The sequence below is a fragment of the Vigna umbellata genome, chromosome 10 (assembly GCF_029865625.1).
Source record: "Vigna umbellata cultivar VRB3 chromosome 10, Vumbellata_1.0, whole genome shotgun sequence".
In the NCBI taxonomy this organism is placed as follows: Eukaryota; Viridiplantae; Streptophyta; class Magnoliopsida; order Fabales; family Fabaceae; genus Vigna; species Vigna umbellata.
Genome location: NC_142174.1, coordinates 4,707,920 through 4,728,520, shown reverse-complemented (window position 1 = coordinate 4,728,520; position 20,601 = coordinate 4,707,920). Strand labels below are relative to the sequence as shown.

Genomic DNA, 20,601 nt, shown 5'->3' with positions numbered 1-20,601 from the left:
TTTGTAGTTTAGGATATGTGTATGGGGTGGTCTGGGTGTAAGGTTTATATGGTGGTTGAGATTTTGGTTTGGGAATGTATTTTTCTTCAAAGAGTTTGGCTAAGGACACAGCCTTAAGAATGGAAAGTGGGTTTTGTGCTATAACTTCTCGTTTTAAGTCTGGTTTAAGGCCACTAATGAAGCAATCTAGGAGGGCATCAGGACTAAGGCCATAAACTCTATTAGCTAAAGACATAAATTCAGTATAGTAATTACTAACAGAATTTGATTGAGAAAGCTTAAAGAGTGTAGATCTAGGACAATCATAAGGTGAAGGACCAAACTCTAATTCCAAGGCTTTTACAAATTGTTTCCAATTTTGAAAAGGTTGAGTTCTAGTAATCATTTGGAACCAAGGGATCACATCCTTTTCAAAATGTAGAGCAGCGATAGATAATCTATGTTCATCAGGTGTCCCATAAAATTCAAAAAATTGTTCTGCTTTAAACAGCCATTGCAAAACATTTTCACCATCAAAGCGTGGAAAATCAACCTTAACATTTCTCACATGGTATGGAGGTTTGGGCCCAGGAGGTGGATCTAAGATGTTTGTGCTTACCGTGCTAAAAGGAGGTGGAGGAGGAGGTCCGTGATGAACCAGAGTAAGTCTTAGGTTCTCCAAAGCAGCTTCAATTCCATCCAAACGGGTAGCAGTTTGTTGATCTCGAGTGTCTAATAAGGCAGCAAAGTCATTGTCGCGTTGCTCTAACAGCTCGACAACTTTCTTCAAATCACGAATATCTGAGGTCACCTCTTTCATGCGAGTATTCTCAGCCATTTGCAGAAAAGTTGATGTAGCAGAATGAAAGCACCAATGTAACAGTACTAAAATGGAAAAGAAATCAGAAATAAGGAAAAGGCGAGGAATGGCAGTGATTGTATTCTTCTATCAGCAAAATAGGTACCAGTACAGAATTAGAGAATATGAGGTGAGAGAGAGAAATCAGAAAAATACAGATGAGAAGAGAAAGAGACAATTCATCATTCTACACTACTCCCACTAAAGGGCAAAAGTTGTTATTATACTGCCAGCCTACTTTCCTTGCACGAAATCTCTCAGCCTAGTGTTGGTCCTTTTAGTGCGTGTGCTCCTCCTGAGTAACGCATTTTCTGGAAAGGCTGCCACGTGTCCTTCCTCAATAACTAACTTATCATTTTCTACCTGAAGAGGAATATTCTCCTCTGGGCCCATGACATGCTCATCCTAAGCCTTGCATCCTCCTCAATGTTAGCACGAGCACCCGAATCCAGTTGTTGAGCATTGGTCAAATGAAAATTGAAGAAACTCTCTTTGGAATTTGAGAGGTTTTGAACAAGAGAATTTGACCTCACTTGTCTAATGGATGGGCAATCCAATGCCACCAGTTGTTTTAGAAACGTTGGAATCTTTGGGATGCATTCAAGATTTTTGCAGCCACTCAAATCAAGTGATTTCAAGCTTGTAAGATTAGCAATGCTTTCCGGAAGGTTCACGATTCCACTCTCACTCAGTGACAGTTCCATTAATGACGACAGGCTACCAATGTGTGTTGGGATTTCTGTTAATTTGGCACATCCCGAACAATCAAGTTTACAGAGATGCTTTAGATTAACAATAGAGTTTGGGAGTGATTCGAGATCCCTGCATTTGTTGAGCTGCAGGGATCGAAGATTAATCAAATTGCCAAATGAGGAAGGCAGATCTTTGATAGCCGTTTCTGTTAAGTTTATGTGAGCAAAAGTTTGTGCCTGCTCCGTGATCTCTGGGAAGGTCTTCAACTTTAAGCAACCACACAAATCAAGTTTCCTCAACTTCAAATTGAAAATGGTACTTGGAAAAGTTTGAAGTGATTTACAGTAGGTAAGGTCTACTTTGCATAGTCTGGTGAGGCTTCCAATGGAAGATGGAATAATCTCAAGATTCTTGCAATCTCGCAAACTCAGTTGTTCAAGCCCTACCAGACGCCACAAGGATGAAGGTAGTGCCTGTATGGCTGTGCCGTCTAAGATGAGAACCGCTAGACCTTCCACCGTGTCCTCAATTTCGGGGAAATTTTCCAATTTTAAGCAAAGACAGAGACAAAGTTGCTTCAGGAATTTCGTCTCAGAAAGGTCACATGGGAAGGTTGTAAGGGAAGAACAGTTAAAGAAATTTATGAAACAGAGCTTCTTGAGACTTGGAAAGTTTAAAGGCACACCTTCTTCGAGTTCTGTCGACAATGTATGACTTTGTTCGTATATATTATTATCAGTCACTTCGTTTTCTTCTTCCTCATATCTGTCGAAAATAATTGAGAAAATGTCACTGAAAGTTGAGAAATAATCATATACAGCCCTCTCCGGAATATAACTTGATCTTAAGAAAGTTCTACGTTGATACTTCGGTTCCTCACGAGGGAATATTGAGAAAGTTTCACGTTGACGCTTCAGTTTCACATGAGGTTGACCGATGGAAAACATCTCAAGCTTGTCACACCCGGAAAAAAGAATCAATCCTGGTGATGTGGATAGAATATTGCTGGGAACAGTTACACTCTTCAAATTCAAACATGAATCTAAACATAAACAACTGAGCTTGCTGAGTAATATGGAAGAGTAAACTTTAATCAACTTTGGACAATCACTGAGAATTATTTCTTCAATATTTGGTGACAGATAAAGGTCTGGTATCCCGGTGAGTTTCTGAGAACCACTCAGATTGAGCCTTTTCAATTTCGGTAAATTCTGCTACAAAGGTAAATGAATCAAGTAACAAAGAAAAACTAATATAAAGTTTTAAGCTAATTTTAGCTATTTTTCTTCAGTAAACTTTTAGTTACATTATCTATTGCGTTTATAAATATCACTTTTGAAAAAACACAGGACTAAGAAAATTATGTTGGCTATATATTTGGTAGTTATTATAAAAATTCAGTAAATTTAGCATGTTTTGTTCCCTACCTAAAATTACATCCTAATAATTTCAACCTAGACTTATTATATATATTGATAAAACTGATGACAGTAATTTATAACATATTTCAACTATTTATCTTTATTATCTCATCTCATCTCTCTTCTTTTCTAATAAAAATATATTGCATAAATTTTAAATGAGAGTTACATCACTCTTAATAGAGTTGTAATGTGAATGAGAATGATATTCCTTTATTTATACTGAAGCTATATTACAATAGAAAAAAGTTAGATCAATTAAGTTTAAGTATGTTATGCATTTAAATATTTAAACGAGTTTTTATTAAAAAAATATATAATCTAGTTGTACTTAAATTTTTGTTTATTTTTCTTTTAATTAACGGCGTGATATGAATGTTTTTTTGGCTTACTTCTCAAAATATTATTAATAATTTTTTTACTAATTATTTACATGGGTTTATCAATTTATTTTTATTTTATTTTAAAATATTATATCAAAGATAAAATATGAATACAAAGTACTCTAAATGATGAAATCCATTTAATATTTTTTAATGATATAATTTATACCTTTTACAAATGATGAAAATTATAAAAAATGAACCAAATTATAACAAATTCCATTTTATTTATTATAACTACTCTTACCATTAAAATTATTATATACTATTTTAAAATTATACTTACTATCTTAGAAAAGTTAAATAATTACTATTGATTCTACTCATTCTTAGTTTTTGTTGGTGAAATCTTGATTATGAGATAATATCACTTAAACTTCAAGGATAGTTGGTATGCAAAAGATATCAAGACATCTTTAATCCAAAATTTTATAGTAACATATCTGTGAGTTTTTCTTCTCATATTGTTATCTTACTAATTTTTTTTATATATAATAAGACTTTCAACTTACTTTAAATTTTTAACTAATGATACAGTGTATTTTTTATCAACACCTAATTTTGGATGAATAAAGTTTTTTCTTAAATAAAAAATTTTAAAAAAATGTTATTTATTTTATTATTTGTACCCCTAGTTTAACTATTTCAAAACCCTATTCTTTCATTTTTCATTTTTACGGATCACTCTAATAGATTAACTAATCCAACACATTTTTTCACTCTAATAGATTAACTAATCCAACACATTTTTTCATCCTTATCACTTTTTTTTCTTTTCTCACCTCTTACCCTCCAGACAGATCATCCACCACATCGTCTTTTTCTTTTATCTAATTTCTCTATTCACTTTTTATATTAATTTTTTAATTTATTTTTCACTTAACTTTTTCTATTCACTTTTTTAAATTATATTTTATTTTATCTAATTTCTCCATTCAATTTTTATATTAATTCTTTCTTTTATTTTTCACAATAACTTTTTCTATTCACATTTTTAAATTATATTTTATTTCATCTAATTTCTCCACTCACTTTTTATATTAATTCATTCATTTATTTTTCACACTAACTTTTTCTATTCCCTTTTTTAAATTACATTTTATTTCACCTAATTTCTTTACCCACTTTTTATATTAATTCTTTCACTTATTTTTTACACTAATTTTTTCTAAATTATATTTTCTTTCACCTAATTTCTTCACCCACTTTTTTTATATTAATTCTTTCACTTATTTTCCACATTAACCTTTTCTATTCACTTTTTTAAATTATATTTTATTTCACCTAATTTTTCTACCCATTTTCTATATTAATTCTTTCACTTATTATTCACACTAAATTTTTCTATTCATTTTTTAAATTATATTTTATTTCACTTAATTTCTCCACTCACTTTTTATATTAATTCTTTTATTTATTTTTCACACTAACTTTTCTTCCACTCCTTTTCTTTTAAATTATATTTTATTCATCCACAGGGTACATGCCATATACAATAACAACGCATTTTCAGTATGATTCTCGTACTTAGCAGCTTCTTGGTGATTATAAACCACATTAGTAGAAACCCTGTAGAAACGCTTAACAAGAGCCTGTTCTTTACTTGCATATTGTCCACCTATAACTGAAGCGGAGAAACGATGAAGGACCTGAATACGATCACGGAGATCGTTCTTCACAGTTGCTGTACTAGGTTCATTATCATACATATTGAAAACTTGCCCAAAATCCTGAGGGGTTCCATAAGGTCTCCTGTCACGAACTAACCAAAACATGACGTTGTTGGTATGATTCTTCAATTTAATATTGTCGTCCATCCAGACTTTTCCTAAAACGTAAACAGACTTAATACAGAATCTCTTTCCAACCCTGTGGGTAATACCATTACCTCTGGTGACGTCAGAGATACATAATACCTTACCAGTATGGGCAACATCATGACGCTGTTCAAAAGATTGGACCTTACATGGGCCTTCACAACCCTTTGGAACATCAGGAGAGCGGTACATTCGGTAAAAGAGAGGCTTCCTCCACATGGGCCTGTTGGACCATGCCCTTTGCTTTGTGACGCGGGCAGTGCGGACAACTGCAGGTGCTGAAGGGCTGTCGAAGATCAGTCTCCGTCTTACCTTGGAAGAGGGTGCGACATAAGGAGTACTCAGCAAACGCTTCATGGTGACCCTTCTTCCTAACAGCACAAATTAACTCCCTTACGAATTCCCTTCCAAGAGATCCAACTGGGTAAGCAGCTTCAATTAAGAGCAAATACTTAATTGTTAGCATACACCTGAAACCATGAAGGGTTTCAGGCATGTCATTAAGTAATGGATCAAATATCTTCATAGCGTGGCCCAACATCAGAGAGGCCCATTATTAAAAGCAAACGAAACTGATAAACAACCTCAGGTGGAACGATGTCATTGGTCCACGTGGCGAATAAAGCGGGACCGCGGCCATCTGGTAATATTATAAGGATGGCCGCTATGACACGTAGGCATTGGTACCCAACTATATATTGGTACCAATATAGGGGGGAAATGCATTGGTACCGAATCTTGTAGTGAGAGAAACTCCTACTTCTCTCTAAAATGTCTCCTCCAAAGCGTTTTCAGGTTAACGCGAAGAATTATTTCCTCACATATCCTCAGTGTTCTCTCACAAAAGAGTTTGCCTTGGATAAATTATTAGCCTTAAACACTCCTACTTCCAAATTATTTATCAAAATTTGCAGAGAATTGCACGATAATGGGGAACCACATCTCCATGTGCTTATTCAATTCGAAGGCAAGTTCAAGTGTACAAATCAAAGATTGTTCGACATCCAATCGCCAAATTGTTCCAGATTGTTTCATCCCAATATCCAAGGAGCAAAGTCAAGCTCCGATGTCAAGTCCTATATCGACAAAGATGGAGATACACTCCAATGGGGGACGTTCCAAATTGACGGAAGAAGTGCTAGAGGAGGTTGCCAATTCAGTTTCTGTAGGTTCATTGTTATTAGGGCAGTTAAGTACCTAAAGATTCATTGTTGTTTAGGGTGCTTAAGACCCTACAGGTTTGTGGCTTTTAGCCTTTGAAGGCCTCTCATGTTACCGATGTCTTCGTCTCCACCGTTATCCGTTGTCCACCATCGTTCGTCGCCAACTACCGTCTCAAATAGACGCAACTGCGTCAGTTCTTCTTGGGCTAGAGATTAGCCCGATCTTCTTGTGATACGCTGCTAAGTATCACCACTGGGGAGTTGTCCAACAAAGAATTTTGGACCTCCAACATGTCTTTGGATCTTTGATGCCTTTGTTTTCATTTGAGTGTAATGATGTACTTTCCATTTGAGTGTGTTTATTCCAAGCTTGGCTCATACAATATGTATGATCCAGCTTGAGGGGGAGTGTTAAAATGTCAAATGTAATATTTATTTATCTTAGGAGGTGCCTAACTTGTCTAGTAGGTGCCTAACTTGTGTCTTAAGGATGTGCATAACTTAGGTTAGGATGTGCCTAACTATTAGGTTCATAGTTCTATAAATATGTAGTATGTTGTAATAAGAAATAAGTAAGAAATATAGATTTTATGTTTTTCCACAATACAAGACAACATCGAGAGATATATCTATCATCAATAATATGGGTACAATACAATAATGGACCACAAAGACGAAATGCATCAAACAAATGTATCTTCTACATTTTTGATTTATAATTATCTTTAGCATGCTAAATATAACAGTAACGATATATGTATAATTGAGTGGTTCTAATAAAAGAAGTATCATAACGGGCAGAAAGGAATTGCCAATGAAAACATGTAGATATATAGTACAGAAAAATATGTGTAATAAGTTTAGAACATAAAGGAATATAGATAACTAGAAAAACCTGATCTCCTTCCCAAAGTTGTTCAAGATGGCAGTTTGGCATTTCGAGTCTCACTAGATTTTCTGGGTAAAAGTTCGGTGGTAAAGATCTTTGAGGGAAACCGGTCCAATAAAGAATCTTTAAAGTGTCTGGAAGACCTACAAGAGATGATTCACGAAACACTTTTGTTTCATTTATATCAGTAGAATAATATAGCATAAGCATCCTAAGATTGTTCATCACTTCGAAAGTTTGTGCATGTACTTCAACTTCTTCCATTTTTCCCACATCTACTAATATACTTTGTATTGCATCTGACCCCTGAAAGTAAATCAATGCAATTAGAAAAAGAAACTAAATATGAACTATTGCATTGCAAGCTATTTAATAATAACTCAATGGTCATCAATTTATCATAAATTAAATCCATTTGACTCTTTGGATTGAGAAACAATAGAACATACCTTGTTCTTACTTAAAACCTCATGAATTTCATCAACTTTCAACAATCGACTGCGTTTTCCAGGATGTTGTGGACACTCTTTACGAATAATTTCTTGACCCATATCTTGTATTAGATCGTGCATCATAATTCTACCGTCCAAGACAGATATTAGACATTTATCTTTGAGAACATCAATTCCAATTAAAGAAGAGAAACCACAATCTTCTAGTCTTTCTGCAACCACAATTTCCTCATGTCCTCTGTAAAAGCAAGCCATATCAAGAAATATATTTTTCTGCTCCTCATCAAGCTCATCATAACTTAATTTTAATACATTGAAAATATCAAGATCTTGGCACTTCTCCAACTTTTGCAACTGACTTTCCCATACTTCTGTTTCTCTATCATAAAGTAATGAACCCACAACTTGGAGAGCTAATGGAATTCCTTTTGCATATCTCAACATCTCTATTGACAAGTTCATGTAAGCATTTGCTTTTGAAGAATTTTGTTTAAAAGCATGCCAATTAAAAAGTTGTAGAGAATCAAGATAATTCAACTCCTTAACTTCGTAGATGTCATCAGCTCCAGCATTCTTTAACACTTGTCCGTCTCTACTGGTTATAATGATTCTACTGCCTTGTCCAAAACTATCAAGCCTTCCTACCAATTGTTTAACTTGAACTGAATCGGTAACATCATCAAGAATGATGAGAATCCTCATTCGTTTGAGTCTTTCACTGTAGTATAACCTAAAGGATGGTACTTCATTTAGAAGCTCAGACATATATTTTTCTCTGACAGTGGCTATTCCATCTCTTTCTATTTTTTTTAGTGTCTAAAACAAGGCTTCTGGACTCAAATTGCTTTGCAAATGTGTGATATATTTGTTCAGAAATTGTAGTCTTTCCTATTCCTCCCATGCCACGAATTCCTATGATCCGAATATCTGATGACTCAAAATGCATCAAGAACCGAATTTTTTCAATATGTTTTTCAATGCCGATAATTCCTTGATCATAACTAATGGAATCAAGATTCATTTTTTTCAAAATATCTTTCACAATTTGTTCAAGAAGTGTGTTTTCTGACCTGACAGATAATTTGGAAAATAAAGTTTTAGTATTCAAGCACAAAGCTAAACTAAACTAAAGACAAATTCAAAAGAGTGAACACCATTTAAAGAGATGATCAATGTAAGTATACGAACATTATCTTCATATATTAGCTTGGTTGGTTTAAAAGTTGCAAATCAAGATCGCAAAAGTTCTACAGTAACTGTTTGTGATTTTAGATACTGGATAACAGACTTGTACAAAGTTAAACTATAACAAAGTGATATGATCAAATCCACGACCGATTAAGAGAAAGAAAAAAAAAACACTTGAACTATGATGAGATCAACAGATTTTAGTAAATGAAAAGAGATTCTGAATATCTGAAAAGTGGATGTAAGAAATATAATGACCTGATAACGTTTGAATCCCAACCGGAGAGTCCAGCAGCTTCGGTTAGAGCATCCTTCCATCCTTGCACTTTGTCCATGTCGTCCTTAAACCGCTGTTCATACTCTTCGAAAGCTGCTTTGTATCTTTTTTCCTGCTTCCTGACAGTTGATGGATCCACTTTGTAGAAAATCGGTATCACGTCTCTTCTATATCTCTTCTTGCAGTTTAGTATACTAGTCAGTTCATTCAAGCACCAGGTCGAAGGTGCATAGTTTTCGGAGAAAACAAGGACATAGATCTTTGATTCTTCTATCGCAGTTTGGAGTGCAGGCGAAATTTCTTCGCCCTTTTGTTCTCTCTCATCAATATATGCTTCGATGTGGTTCCTGTGCAGCGCTGCGTGAAGGTGACTGACGAAGTTGTGACGTGTGTCTTCCCCCCTGAAGCTGAGAAACACATCATACTTAGTGGGAGAAGTGGGCACAGCCAATGACGAAGAACTCTCTGCCATTGGAATCAATTATCTCTCCTTTCTCTTACTGCAGCGGAAGAAGAGTGAGTTTGTGAACAGAAAAATTATCTAGCTGTTAGTTTTTGGAAAAGTTAGAACGCTACATGACGAGATTGGCACAGGATTTTCTTCTGCTAAATGCGAATAAACCTTGTGAACAAAAAGTAGTCAAAAGATAATAAAGCATGAGTCATGAGTCATCCACTACAGCAACTAGACAAAAGAAAATAAAGCATGAGTCATCATCCACTGCAGCAACTAGACAAAAAGAGAAATATTCAGTCAATTGAAGACTCAATAATTTACATAATAATAATGGAATCTAAATTTATATCTTTGATAGGCAGTGAAACTTACGGCCTTCGCTGAAAATGAAAGCCAAATATGCTAAAGAAGTTAACGAAGCTCTGAAAATGAAAGCCAAATATGCTAAAGAAGTTAACGAAGCAGATAAATGAAGAGTTTCAAGAAAATACAACTTTGGGACAACGGATCAACCCAACGTCGACATCAAACTATATCTTAGAAATCTTGTCAACTACTGAAGGAACCCACCTGCAAAATGCCATTGAAAATGTAAATAAAATAAAAATTAAAAATGAGAAATTCATAATAAAAGTTGAACGTTTTGAAACTTGTAATTATCGAGTATTGGTTATAAGCCACACTCACCAACGGAATACAAATCAGCAGAAGACCAAGAGACTAGCCCACTGAGTACCTTTTTGCCTTTCTCTTTCTATCTTCCTTTCTTTCCCTTTAAGTTAACGAAGCCCGTACTTAAGAGTTTCAAAAAAATGCAATTTGGGACAACAGAGCAACCAACTTACGTCCACATCAAACTATATCTAACAATAACTTAAATAAAACAAAATAAATTAAAAATGAGAAATTCATAATAAAAGTTGAACTTAATTAACAAGTATTGGTGATAAGCCACACTCACCAATGGAAGACCAATTAGCAGAAGAGCAAGAGACTAGCCGACTAAGTAGCTTTCGGCCTTCCTCTTCCGATCTTTCTTTGTTTTCCTTGAAGACTGTCCAACATTGCTTCCGCTTCTATAAAGAGGGCATAAGCCGCATTTTTTTATTGTCACAGCTGATTGGTACTGCACTAGTCTGCGACCTGGAGGATGCAACGGACTAATCTCAAAAGTGAAGCTTCGAGCATTACACACGCATCTCGTCCTTAGGGACTTCAAGTTGAATTTCCACATGAATGTGTGATATTGATTGACAATTCTCCCTTTACCATTCCAATTGAAATAGTTGATTAGCATATCATTATTTGAAATAATCTGTGTATCATCATCATCAGCTTCCAATTCTAGGCGGTAACGAAAAGAATCGCGCCTGCCTTTGATATCATTCGTAACTGATAGTCCAAAAACCACACACAAAGCGAAACCAATGAGCCTGTCATTAGGGCTGGGCACAGTCCAATTAAAAACCATAAACTATTTTTACTAAAAACCAATTATACTGTTTAACAATTCAGTCTAAAAATATTGAATTTATTATACAGTTAACTGTTAATTGGGGTTAACTGGAGTTTAGGTCATCTGACTCAATTTTTTTCCAATTGGTCGCCGCTGAAACCTTGTCACTATTGAAGGCTCGTTGCTGTGAAAGATTCGCCGCCACTGTCGAAGCTTCACCGCCGCCGTCAAAGGCTTTTCTATACTCTGCCATAGCCAAACTGTCAAAGGCTCTACCATCATCGTCGAAGGTTCTCCGCAGTCGAAGGCTCATCACCCCACAAGGTTTTTCCGCTCTCTAACTTTGCCGCCGAACTATTGCAAGCTCTACCATCATTTCACTCTAAGGTACGAATGTTTTTTCATTTCTCTTTGAAAAGGGATAAATTAAATTGGAAAGCGATGCTATTTGGTGTTTGTCTTGAGAGTGTATTCTCCCAGTGGTGGTAACACTTGATTTTCTTCTAGATTTTGTGGGAGCTTTAATTAATTACTCCAAGCTAAGCACGCTTAACCATGGAGTTCTTATGGGCTAGGCTACCGAAAAGCAAATGCATTTTGATGATATGAGTAGTCAAATCAATTCCTTTAAGTTATCCTTCAACTATATAGTCCCATACCTACACAGTCTCCAGATCCCTCTCATTCCGGTGTATGTTCGATTCGTCCATGTACCCCTTCCACCCGAAGCTGCCAGGAGCCGCTCCTTGTCTGTGCCCCCTGCACCATGCCTCTTGCACCGGCATCACTCCCCGCCCTCGTCAGTGCCCGGATGTCACAACATACCTTTGTACAATTAACTAGAGAATATTACTCAAAGATGCAGTTCCTCGTATATTTCGCTAATTTGGATTTGTGAATGATGAGTTGGGTTTGAATATGAAAATCCAACTCCTGCTGGTAAAGTGATGCCTCTAGTGTCAAACAGACCATGCTCTCATTCAAACTTATTTCCTTACACCACAATTACCATGCATAGTGGATATATTGAAGCTTGGTTATGAAGATTACCACTTTATAAGGAGGAAATATTCTTTAATGCAAACAGAAGAAATATAAACAATCAATGACAATTTTGTACTTTTGGGCAAAGTTTGACAGATACTGCTTGACCAAAAAGGCCTAAAGCTGTTAGATATATATAAACTGAATTTGTGAATAATAAATTCTAAAGCATCCAACACGACAAGAACTATTAGATATAGAAGATAATGTTTAGTTAGATTAAGAAAATAAAACCAATATAACTCTAGCATAATGTTCTTATATTTAGCATTTCTACAGTAGTCTTCTACTCATTAATATTTTTCATTCATGCTTTTGGGTCTAAACAAGAACATTTAAAGTTATCTTTTTTGTTAACTCACAATTTAAATCAAACTTATCCAAAGTGAAATTTATGAACTTTGTTTCATTTATGGATTTAAGTAATGTACCAAGCCTTGTTTCACTTTGTCTCACTTTCCAATTAGACTAAGCACTCTTATATACACTTGTGTCAGACCAATCATGTTTAAGTTGAACATTTAGAGTTTGATTGAATGTCCCTTCATGGTTTATGAACATAAAGTGTTACTGAAGTTTTAGAAATTGTTTTGCTTGGCTGAACCGTGAGCAGTGTAAGCTGCAGAATCCTTCTTAAGTCTCACTGAAAATTTTACATTTTCATTTATGAAGTAATATTTAGAAGTATTATAATTAACTGAAAATAGTAGAAGCACTGAGATTTGAATGTACATTTGGTTTGGGTTTTGTTGAAAGTTGAATTGAATAATGAAGGTAGGAGAGTTTGTTGAGAGTTATCTCATATATAATAGAATGCAGAGCAGATTATAATTAGTGCAACTCTCTGCAGAATTAAATGAAGTCACAGGGAGTAATGAGATGAAACAATGATAATATGAAAATGGGGTGGGCTACATAAAGATTGATGTAGTGTAACATATTGAAAGGTATATATAGTGTTAATGTGTATGAATGGTAAGTCTGCATGGTGGTGGCTTAAACAAATTCTTCGTCCCTTAAAAAGTATAAGTTAATATATATATATATATATATATATATATATATATACTTTTCACTGAGCTAGTTGAGATTTTACATTTATTCTGATGAATACTTGGCATAGGTGGTGATGCATTGGAGTCTCTGGTGCTGCATTCTTTTGGTATTGGATGAAGTTGATGAATTCTTGTCTTTCAATTCCCAGGAAGACATGCACCGGATATTGGAGCATGTATGGAGGAGATCAAGTGCAGAGCTCAAATTCATTATGCACATTCTTACTTTAGATTTAGCTTTGGCATTGTTTAGAGTGTTTTTAATTGCCAATGATAACTGTTAATTCTAATTGTAGTTAGTAGTGTATGGTTTGTATTGTAGAAGTGTCCAATACTTTAACAGCAGTGCCAAAACATTCCATTAGTTTGAGTTAAAACAGTTTACTAAACTAAACTATAGTTAACTAAAAAAAATACTTAGTTCAGTTCAGTTAACTTAACTATCTTTTAGTTCAGTACAATTTTCATAAACTGATTTATAGTTAACTATAAATTTGTATAGTGCAGTGCACTATAGGCCAGTTTGCCCACCCCTAATTGTGAGTGTAATATTATGTGCATTTTTCCCTTTTATGGATGTGTTTTTGCCTTTTATAGGTATGCTTTGACCATTTTATAAGTATGTTGTGAGGGATATCTAAGGTTGTATTATGACCGAAATATTAAATACAAAACTTATTATAGAAAAAATATATTGTATACATCAATAATGATATAATCACAAAAATCAATGTATGAAGTGGTAAGAGTTTGAAGAAGGTTTGACTATGAAGTTAAAATAGGTGGAAAGAACTATTTTGACATAAGAAATTGGGAATGAATTTTCCAAAATATATACTTATGATAGGTGATGTACATTTATATTTAAATAATTTTGAGAATTTAAAGTTACAATAAAATAATTCTTTTTAGTAATATATCTAGTAGTTATAAACAAGAATGATTATATTAAATAGGGGCGTTTTGAATAATACAAAAGAAAAGAATAACATTTCGATATAATAGATTAATCACGCACAAATACCTCTTACAAAGTAATTATCGAGTATTGGTGATAAGCCACACTCACCAATTGACAGATCCTCATTATTCATTCTATCTAATAAAGTCTGAAAGTGCTCAATATATATTCAGCACATTGTACAAAATAAAAAGAAGAAAATAAAGAGGATTACAGCCTGTCTAGCACAATAACAGAATGCTAGAAATATCTACCAAAATCTACCACAGTAACAGAAAGCAAATAAACATAACAAAACAGGGGTAGAAACGATATTTCTCACACCCTCCCTCAAGATGGGTGGTGAATGTTTAGCGATCCCATCTTGGATAAATTGATGTTGAAAGGTCCAGGATAAAGTGACTTAGTAAACATATCTGCCAATTGATGCTTCGAAGGAACATGAGAAAGAACAATGAGCCCATCAAGAACCTTAGCACGAATAAGATGACAATCCACTTCAATATGTTTGGTGCGTTCATGAAAGGATGGATTCTTAGCCAGTTAAATGGCAGACTGATTATCAGAAAATGTAGGAAAAGGAATTGGAATTTTAAGGCATAAATCATCAGCAACATACTTCAACCATTGCAATTCACAAGCAACAGAGGCTAAAGCTCTATATTCAGCTTCAGTAGAGCTCCTGGACACGGTGGATTGCTTCTTTGATTTCCAAGAGATAAGACAATTCCCATAGAATACACAATAACCAGTGATGGATTTTCTAGGGATGCAACAAGTAGCCCAATCGGAGTCAGAAAAAGCTTGAAGTCTGTGAGGATTGCTGGAAGGATAAAAGAGGCCTAATCCAGGACAACCTTTGAGGTATTTCAAAATCCTGAAAACAGCATTGAGATGAGAGGATCTGGGCGTGGACATGAACTGACTAACTTGCTGAACAGCAAAAGAAATATCAGGCCGTGTGTTTGTTAGATACTGTAGTTTGCCAATTAATCTCCTATAAGAAGTAGGATCTGAAAGAAAATCACCATCATCATCATTTAGCTTATCGGTAGGATTTGAAGGAGAAGGTGCTGGTTTACATCTAGTGAGACCAAATTCAGCTAAAATTTCTAAGTAATATTTTCGTTGATTCAAGACACGACCCTGTTGTGATCTAGCAACTTCAAAACCAAGGAAATACTTGAGATTTCCCAAGTCTTTGATGCGGAATTCTTGATGTAAAAATTTCTTAACAGCAACAATATCATCCATGCTATCACCAGTTAGAACGATATCATCCACATATATTAGAAGAGCAGTAAAAGAGGTAGCAGACTGTCGAAGAAATAATGAATGATCAGTTGTACTCTGAGAAAATCCATAAGAAAGTAAGGCAGTTGTGAGCTTAGCATTCCATTGTCGAGAAGCTTGGCAAAGACCATAGAGAGACTTGTGCAATTTACAAACCAAATGAGGTTCGAGAAGAATCAAGCCCGGCGGAGGTTTCATATAAACCTCTTCATCCAAATCACCATGCAAAAAGGCATTATCAACGTCAAGCTGGTGTAAAAACCAGTTAGGAGAAACAACAATGGAAAGGAGAAATCTGACAGTTGTAAGCTTCACAATAGGGGAAAAAGTATCAAAGAAATCCATGCCTTCAGTTTGTGTGAACCCTTTGGCAACTAAGCGTATATCTTTCTATAACCCCAGCTGCATTCAATTTAGTCTTTTAAGTTTAGTGTCAAATTGATTTTCAATGAGATGTATGAAATTGGGAAGAACAATTTGGACCTCAGCTTTTGATTTTAAAAGATAAACCCATGTGAATCTACTGAAATCATCAACAAGTGTTAAAAAATATTTATGACCATCAATAGAAACAGTGCTTAAGGGTCCCCATATGTCAGCATGCAACAACTCAAAAAATTGAGAACTCTTGGAGGTGCTAAGAGAAAAAGGTAATTTCTTATGTTTGGCAAAATGACAAGTGTCGCAAGGAGTACAATTCTTGTATATAATATCAGCATGTTGAGAAGATAACAATTGTAAAATGGAATTTGAAGTATGGCCTAGTCTATGGTGCCAAAGTGCACTGGTATTGACTGCATTTACAACGAAAGCATTTGATTTATTGATAACATCAGTTTGGAAAGGTAAATTGCAACGCATAGCATTTGATTCTGCAAGACAATACAAGCCATTAATCTTCCTAGCTGCTCCAATCATCTTGAAGTGAGATTTCTGGAAAAGAAGACAGTGAGAATCACAGAATACTGCCATACAGTCAATAGTGGAAACAAGTTTGGAAATAGAAATGAGATGAGCAGAAAAGTCAGGAACAAAAAAAGCATCAAGAAGAAATAAGTCACCTATGTGAATATTCCCAGAGAAATTGGCAGTGACAGTAGTGTGATTAGGCAATTTAATGTGTATGGGTGTTATGGCATGAAGGTTATGAAATAAGGATTTGGTGGGACAAATATGATCTGTGGCACCACTATCAAATATCCAGGGAATAAAATCAGAAGATATACCTGAGTGTTTAACAGAGGCTTGATTCACTAAGGAAGAGTGATCCTTACTCTGTTGAAGCAAAGCCAAAATTGCTTGATACTGGTCTTTAGAGAAAGTGAATTGGTCATTGGGAGGACTACCATCCAAATCAAGGTGCTGTAGAGAGGCAGCTGAATCTACTTCAACCAAACTGGCAGAAGCTTTGGTGTTGGGCTTGTTCTTTTTATAACCAGCAGGAAAACCAATGCGAAAATAACAGGTTTCAATGGTGTGATTGGTCTTCTTGCATTTTTCACAGAATTTGTTGTTCTTGAAATTGTTCTTACTAGCATTGAAAGGGACTTTGTTGGAAGAGTTGAATCGTGGTTGAGCATTCGAAACTGCAGTGAAGGCCAAAGAATCGGAAACAGGATGTTTAGGATTGGTGCTAATGAACTCACGTTCATGCTGAAGAACCATAGAAAAAGTTTTGACAATCGAAGGCATGGGATCCATTATCATGATTTGAGAACGAACTTGGGCATAGCTCTCATTGAGACCACGGAGAAAGCGAATCACATAATCATCCTCTCTTTCTTTTTGAAGTTTCGCAAGAAGTCCACAAGCACAGGGAGTTAAACAATTGCAGCTGAGAACACATCTATAGAGCTCCAACTTTTTCCATAGGATTTTCAATCTCGTATAATACTCAGAAACAGGTAAATCACCTTGATGACAAGCAAGAATCTGATCCTGAAGATCAGAAACCCTAAATTTATCAGCATGGGAGAATCGATCCTTGAGAACTCTCCAAATCTCTGATGCTGTATCCATCCACATCACCGATTGCTTGATCGAAGAAGTCATGGATCGTGTGAGCCAGGACATCACCATTCGATTTGAGCGACGCCAAGCTTCGTGAAGTGGATCTGAGAGAGGGGGACAAGGAAGAGTACCATCAATGAACTTCTCCTTGTTTTTGGTCTCCAGTGCGACGACCATGTCACGTTCCCATTGATGAAAATTGCTCTCTGTAAGGAGAGGGGAAACAAGCACCAATGCTGGGTTTTCTGCAGGATGAAGATAAAGTGGGTTTGCCGGATTCACAAGGTGATCCGGTGTTTGTGTAATAGGATGGCTCAGGGAAGCCATTTTCAGAAAATGAGGAAGAAGAAAAAGAAGCTTCAGGCGGAAGAAGCAGTGGGTGTTATCGATGATACCATGACAGAGTAATGGCCAAGCAATCGAAGATAAACCTTAATCCTCATTATTCATTCTATCTAATAAAGTCTGAAAGTGCTCAATATATATTCAGCACATTGTACAAAATAAAAAGAAGAAAATAAAGAGGATTACAGCCTGTCTAGCACAATAACAGAATGCTAGAAATATCTACCAAAATCTACCACAGAAAGCAAATAAACATAACAAAACAGGGGTAGAAATGATATTTCTCACACCAATGGAAGACCAATTAGTAGAAGAGCAAGAGACTAGCCCACTAAGTAGCTTTCTGTTTTCCTCTTCCTATCTTCCTTTGTTTCCCTTGAAGACTCTCCAACATTGCTTGCGCTTCTATAAAGAGGGCATAAGCCGCATTCTTTTATTGTCACAACTGATCGGAACTCTCCCATAATTTCTCTGTAATCTTGAGGATTCCAGTGACGACTAATATCAAAAGTGAAGCTTCGAGTATCACAGAGCCTAAGGCTCATGCCGCTCCTCCTTGGGGACTCCAAGTTAAATTTCCACATGAATGTGTGATCTTGATTGACAACTCTCTCTTTACCATTCCAATTGAAATAGTTCATTAGCACATCATCATCTGAAATAATATGTATATCATCATCATCATCAGATTCCAATTTTAGGCGGTAACTAAAAGAACCACGTCTACCATTACGATCATTGCTATCTAACAATCCAAAAACCACACACAAAGCGAAACCAATGAGCCTGTCATCGCTGCAGAAACTTAAATCTTCATTTATACTCACTGAACTTCCTTCGCTGCGAAAAGGGAACCAATGAGGAACTGCAGTCCCTGGAAAACAGAAGAACACAGACCTATATGTATCGTGGGTCATCCTGAGCCTTGCATCCTCCTCAATGTTAGCACGAGCACCTGAATCCAGTTGTTGGGCATTGGTGAAATGAAATTTGAAGACACCCTCCTTCGACTCTGAGAGGTTTCGATTTGACATCACTTGTCTAATGGATGGGCAATCCAATGCCACCAGTTGTTTTAGAAACGGTGGCATCTGTGGGATGCATTCAAGATTTTTGGAGTCACTCAAATCAAATGATTTCAAGCTTGAAAGATGAGCAATGCTTTCAGGAAGGTTCACGATTCCGCTCTCACTCAGTGACAGTTCCATTAATGACGACAGGCTACCAATGTGTGTTGGGATTTCTGTTAATTTGGCACATCCCGAACAATCAAGTTTACAGAGATGCTTTAGATTAACAATAGAATTTGGGAGTGATTCGAGATCCCTGCATTTGTTGAGCTGCAGGGATCGAAGATTAACCAAATTGTCAAATGAGGAAGGCAGATCTTTGATAGCCGTTTCTGTTAAGTTTATGTGAGAAAAAGTTTGTGCCGGCTCCGTGATCTCTGGGAAGGTCCTTAACCTTAAGCAACCATACAAATCAAGTTTTCTCAACTTCAATTTGAAAATGGTGCTTGGAAAAGTTTGAAGTGATTCACAGTAGGTAAGGTCTAACTTGCATAGTCTGGTGAGCCTTCCAATGGAAGATGGAATAGTCTCAAGATTCCAGCAACTGCGCAAACTCAGTTCTTGAAGCCCTACCGCTAAATTTTCCATCGTGTCCTCAATCTCGGGGAAATTTTCAAATTTTGTGCAACCACTGAGACAAAGTTTCTTTAGGAATTTCATCTCAGAAAGGTCAAATGGAAATATCGTAAGGGAAGAACATTTCGAGAGATCTATGAAACCTCCGATATCCGTTACTTGTTTTTCTTCATCTGCTTCCCAATATCCGTCAAAACTAATGGAGAAAATTTCACTGTCATAGGATATTAAGAGATTTTCATTTCTAGCAAAGTGCGCCTCTAAGGAAAGTCCAGTTTGCAATTGACGCTCCAGTTTGTCATGAGGGAATATTGGAGCGATTAATGATGACGATGGTGGAGAATAACATATTTGGGTTTGACGGATTGAAAACATTTCAAGATTGCGACACGAGGAAAGAAGAATGTATCCTGATGATCTGGATAGAATATTGCTGGGAATATTTACACTCCTCAAATCTCTACAAGATTCTAAACGTAAACAAGTGAGCTTGTTAAGGAATATGGAAGAGTGAACTTTAATCAACTTTGGACAACCATTCAGAATTATTTCTTCAATATTTGGTGACATGGAAAGGTCTTGTATTCTAGTAAGTTTCTTAGAATAACTCAAGTTGAGCCTTTTCAACTTGGGTAAACTCTGCCACAAAAAGGAAATGAATCAGGTAATAAAGAAAAACTAAAATGAAGCTTATTTACTTTTCTTCAATAAACTCCTACTTACATAATTATCGGTTGAGTTTACGTTAAACAATTACAGTGGCTATGAATTTGATAGTTATTATAAAAATTCACAAAATTTAACATGTTTTCTTTCCTATCTAAGTTTACATCCTAATAATTTCAAGCTGATGAAAGTAATTTATAATAGATGACAATGTAGAAATACTTTATATTATGCATGTATCAACTATTTATCTTTATTTATCTTATCTCGTCTCTCTTCTTTTTTTCTAATAAAATTATATTGTAAAAATTTAAATGAGAATAAGAATAAACTGACAAAGTGAGTTAAAATTGAACTTTAGAAAGATTGTGTGTTAATGTTAAGTGATGCAGACAATATATAAATCCATATTTCGGTGATTTATTAAATACATAATTTATTATAGGTTATATTGAACTTATATGATAATAAAAAAAAATTATTAATTAAGTTGAAGTCTTTAATACATTTAAATTTATTTAATTAAGTGATTGTTCAAATTTTTTAT

General features: G+C 35.4%; 1 protein-coding gene and 1 pseudogene across 2 annotated transcripts; both read right to left on the bottom strand.

Moving 5' to 3' along the window:
* Nucleotides 1-897: 897 nt before the first annotated feature.
* LOC124825008 (disease resistance protein RPV1-like) lies at nucleotides 898-12,219 on the bottom strand (annotated as a pseudogene). Its single transcript, XR_015782586.1, has 6 exons — nucleotides 10,540-12,219; nucleotides 10,266-10,451; nucleotides 9,103-10,148; nucleotides 7,654-8,726; nucleotides 7,211-7,510; nucleotides 898-2,742 (listed from the first exon to the last, which is right to left on the bottom strand). The product of XR_015782586.1 is annotated as a disease resistance protein RPV1-like (transcript).
* A 5,604-nt stretch (nucleotides 12,220-17,823) lies between these two features.
* Nucleotides 17,824-20,387, bottom strand: LOC148191719 (putative disease resistance protein At4g19530). The gene has a single exon (XM_088100310.1). The coding sequence runs from the start codon at nucleotides 19,956-19,958 to the stop codon at nucleotides 18,066-18,068; it is 1,893 nt and encodes a 630-aa protein (XP_087956436.1). The 5' UTR covers nucleotides 19,959-20,387; the 3' UTR covers nucleotides 17,824-18,065.
* Between the last annotated feature and the right edge of the window lie 214 nt (nucleotides 20,388-20,601).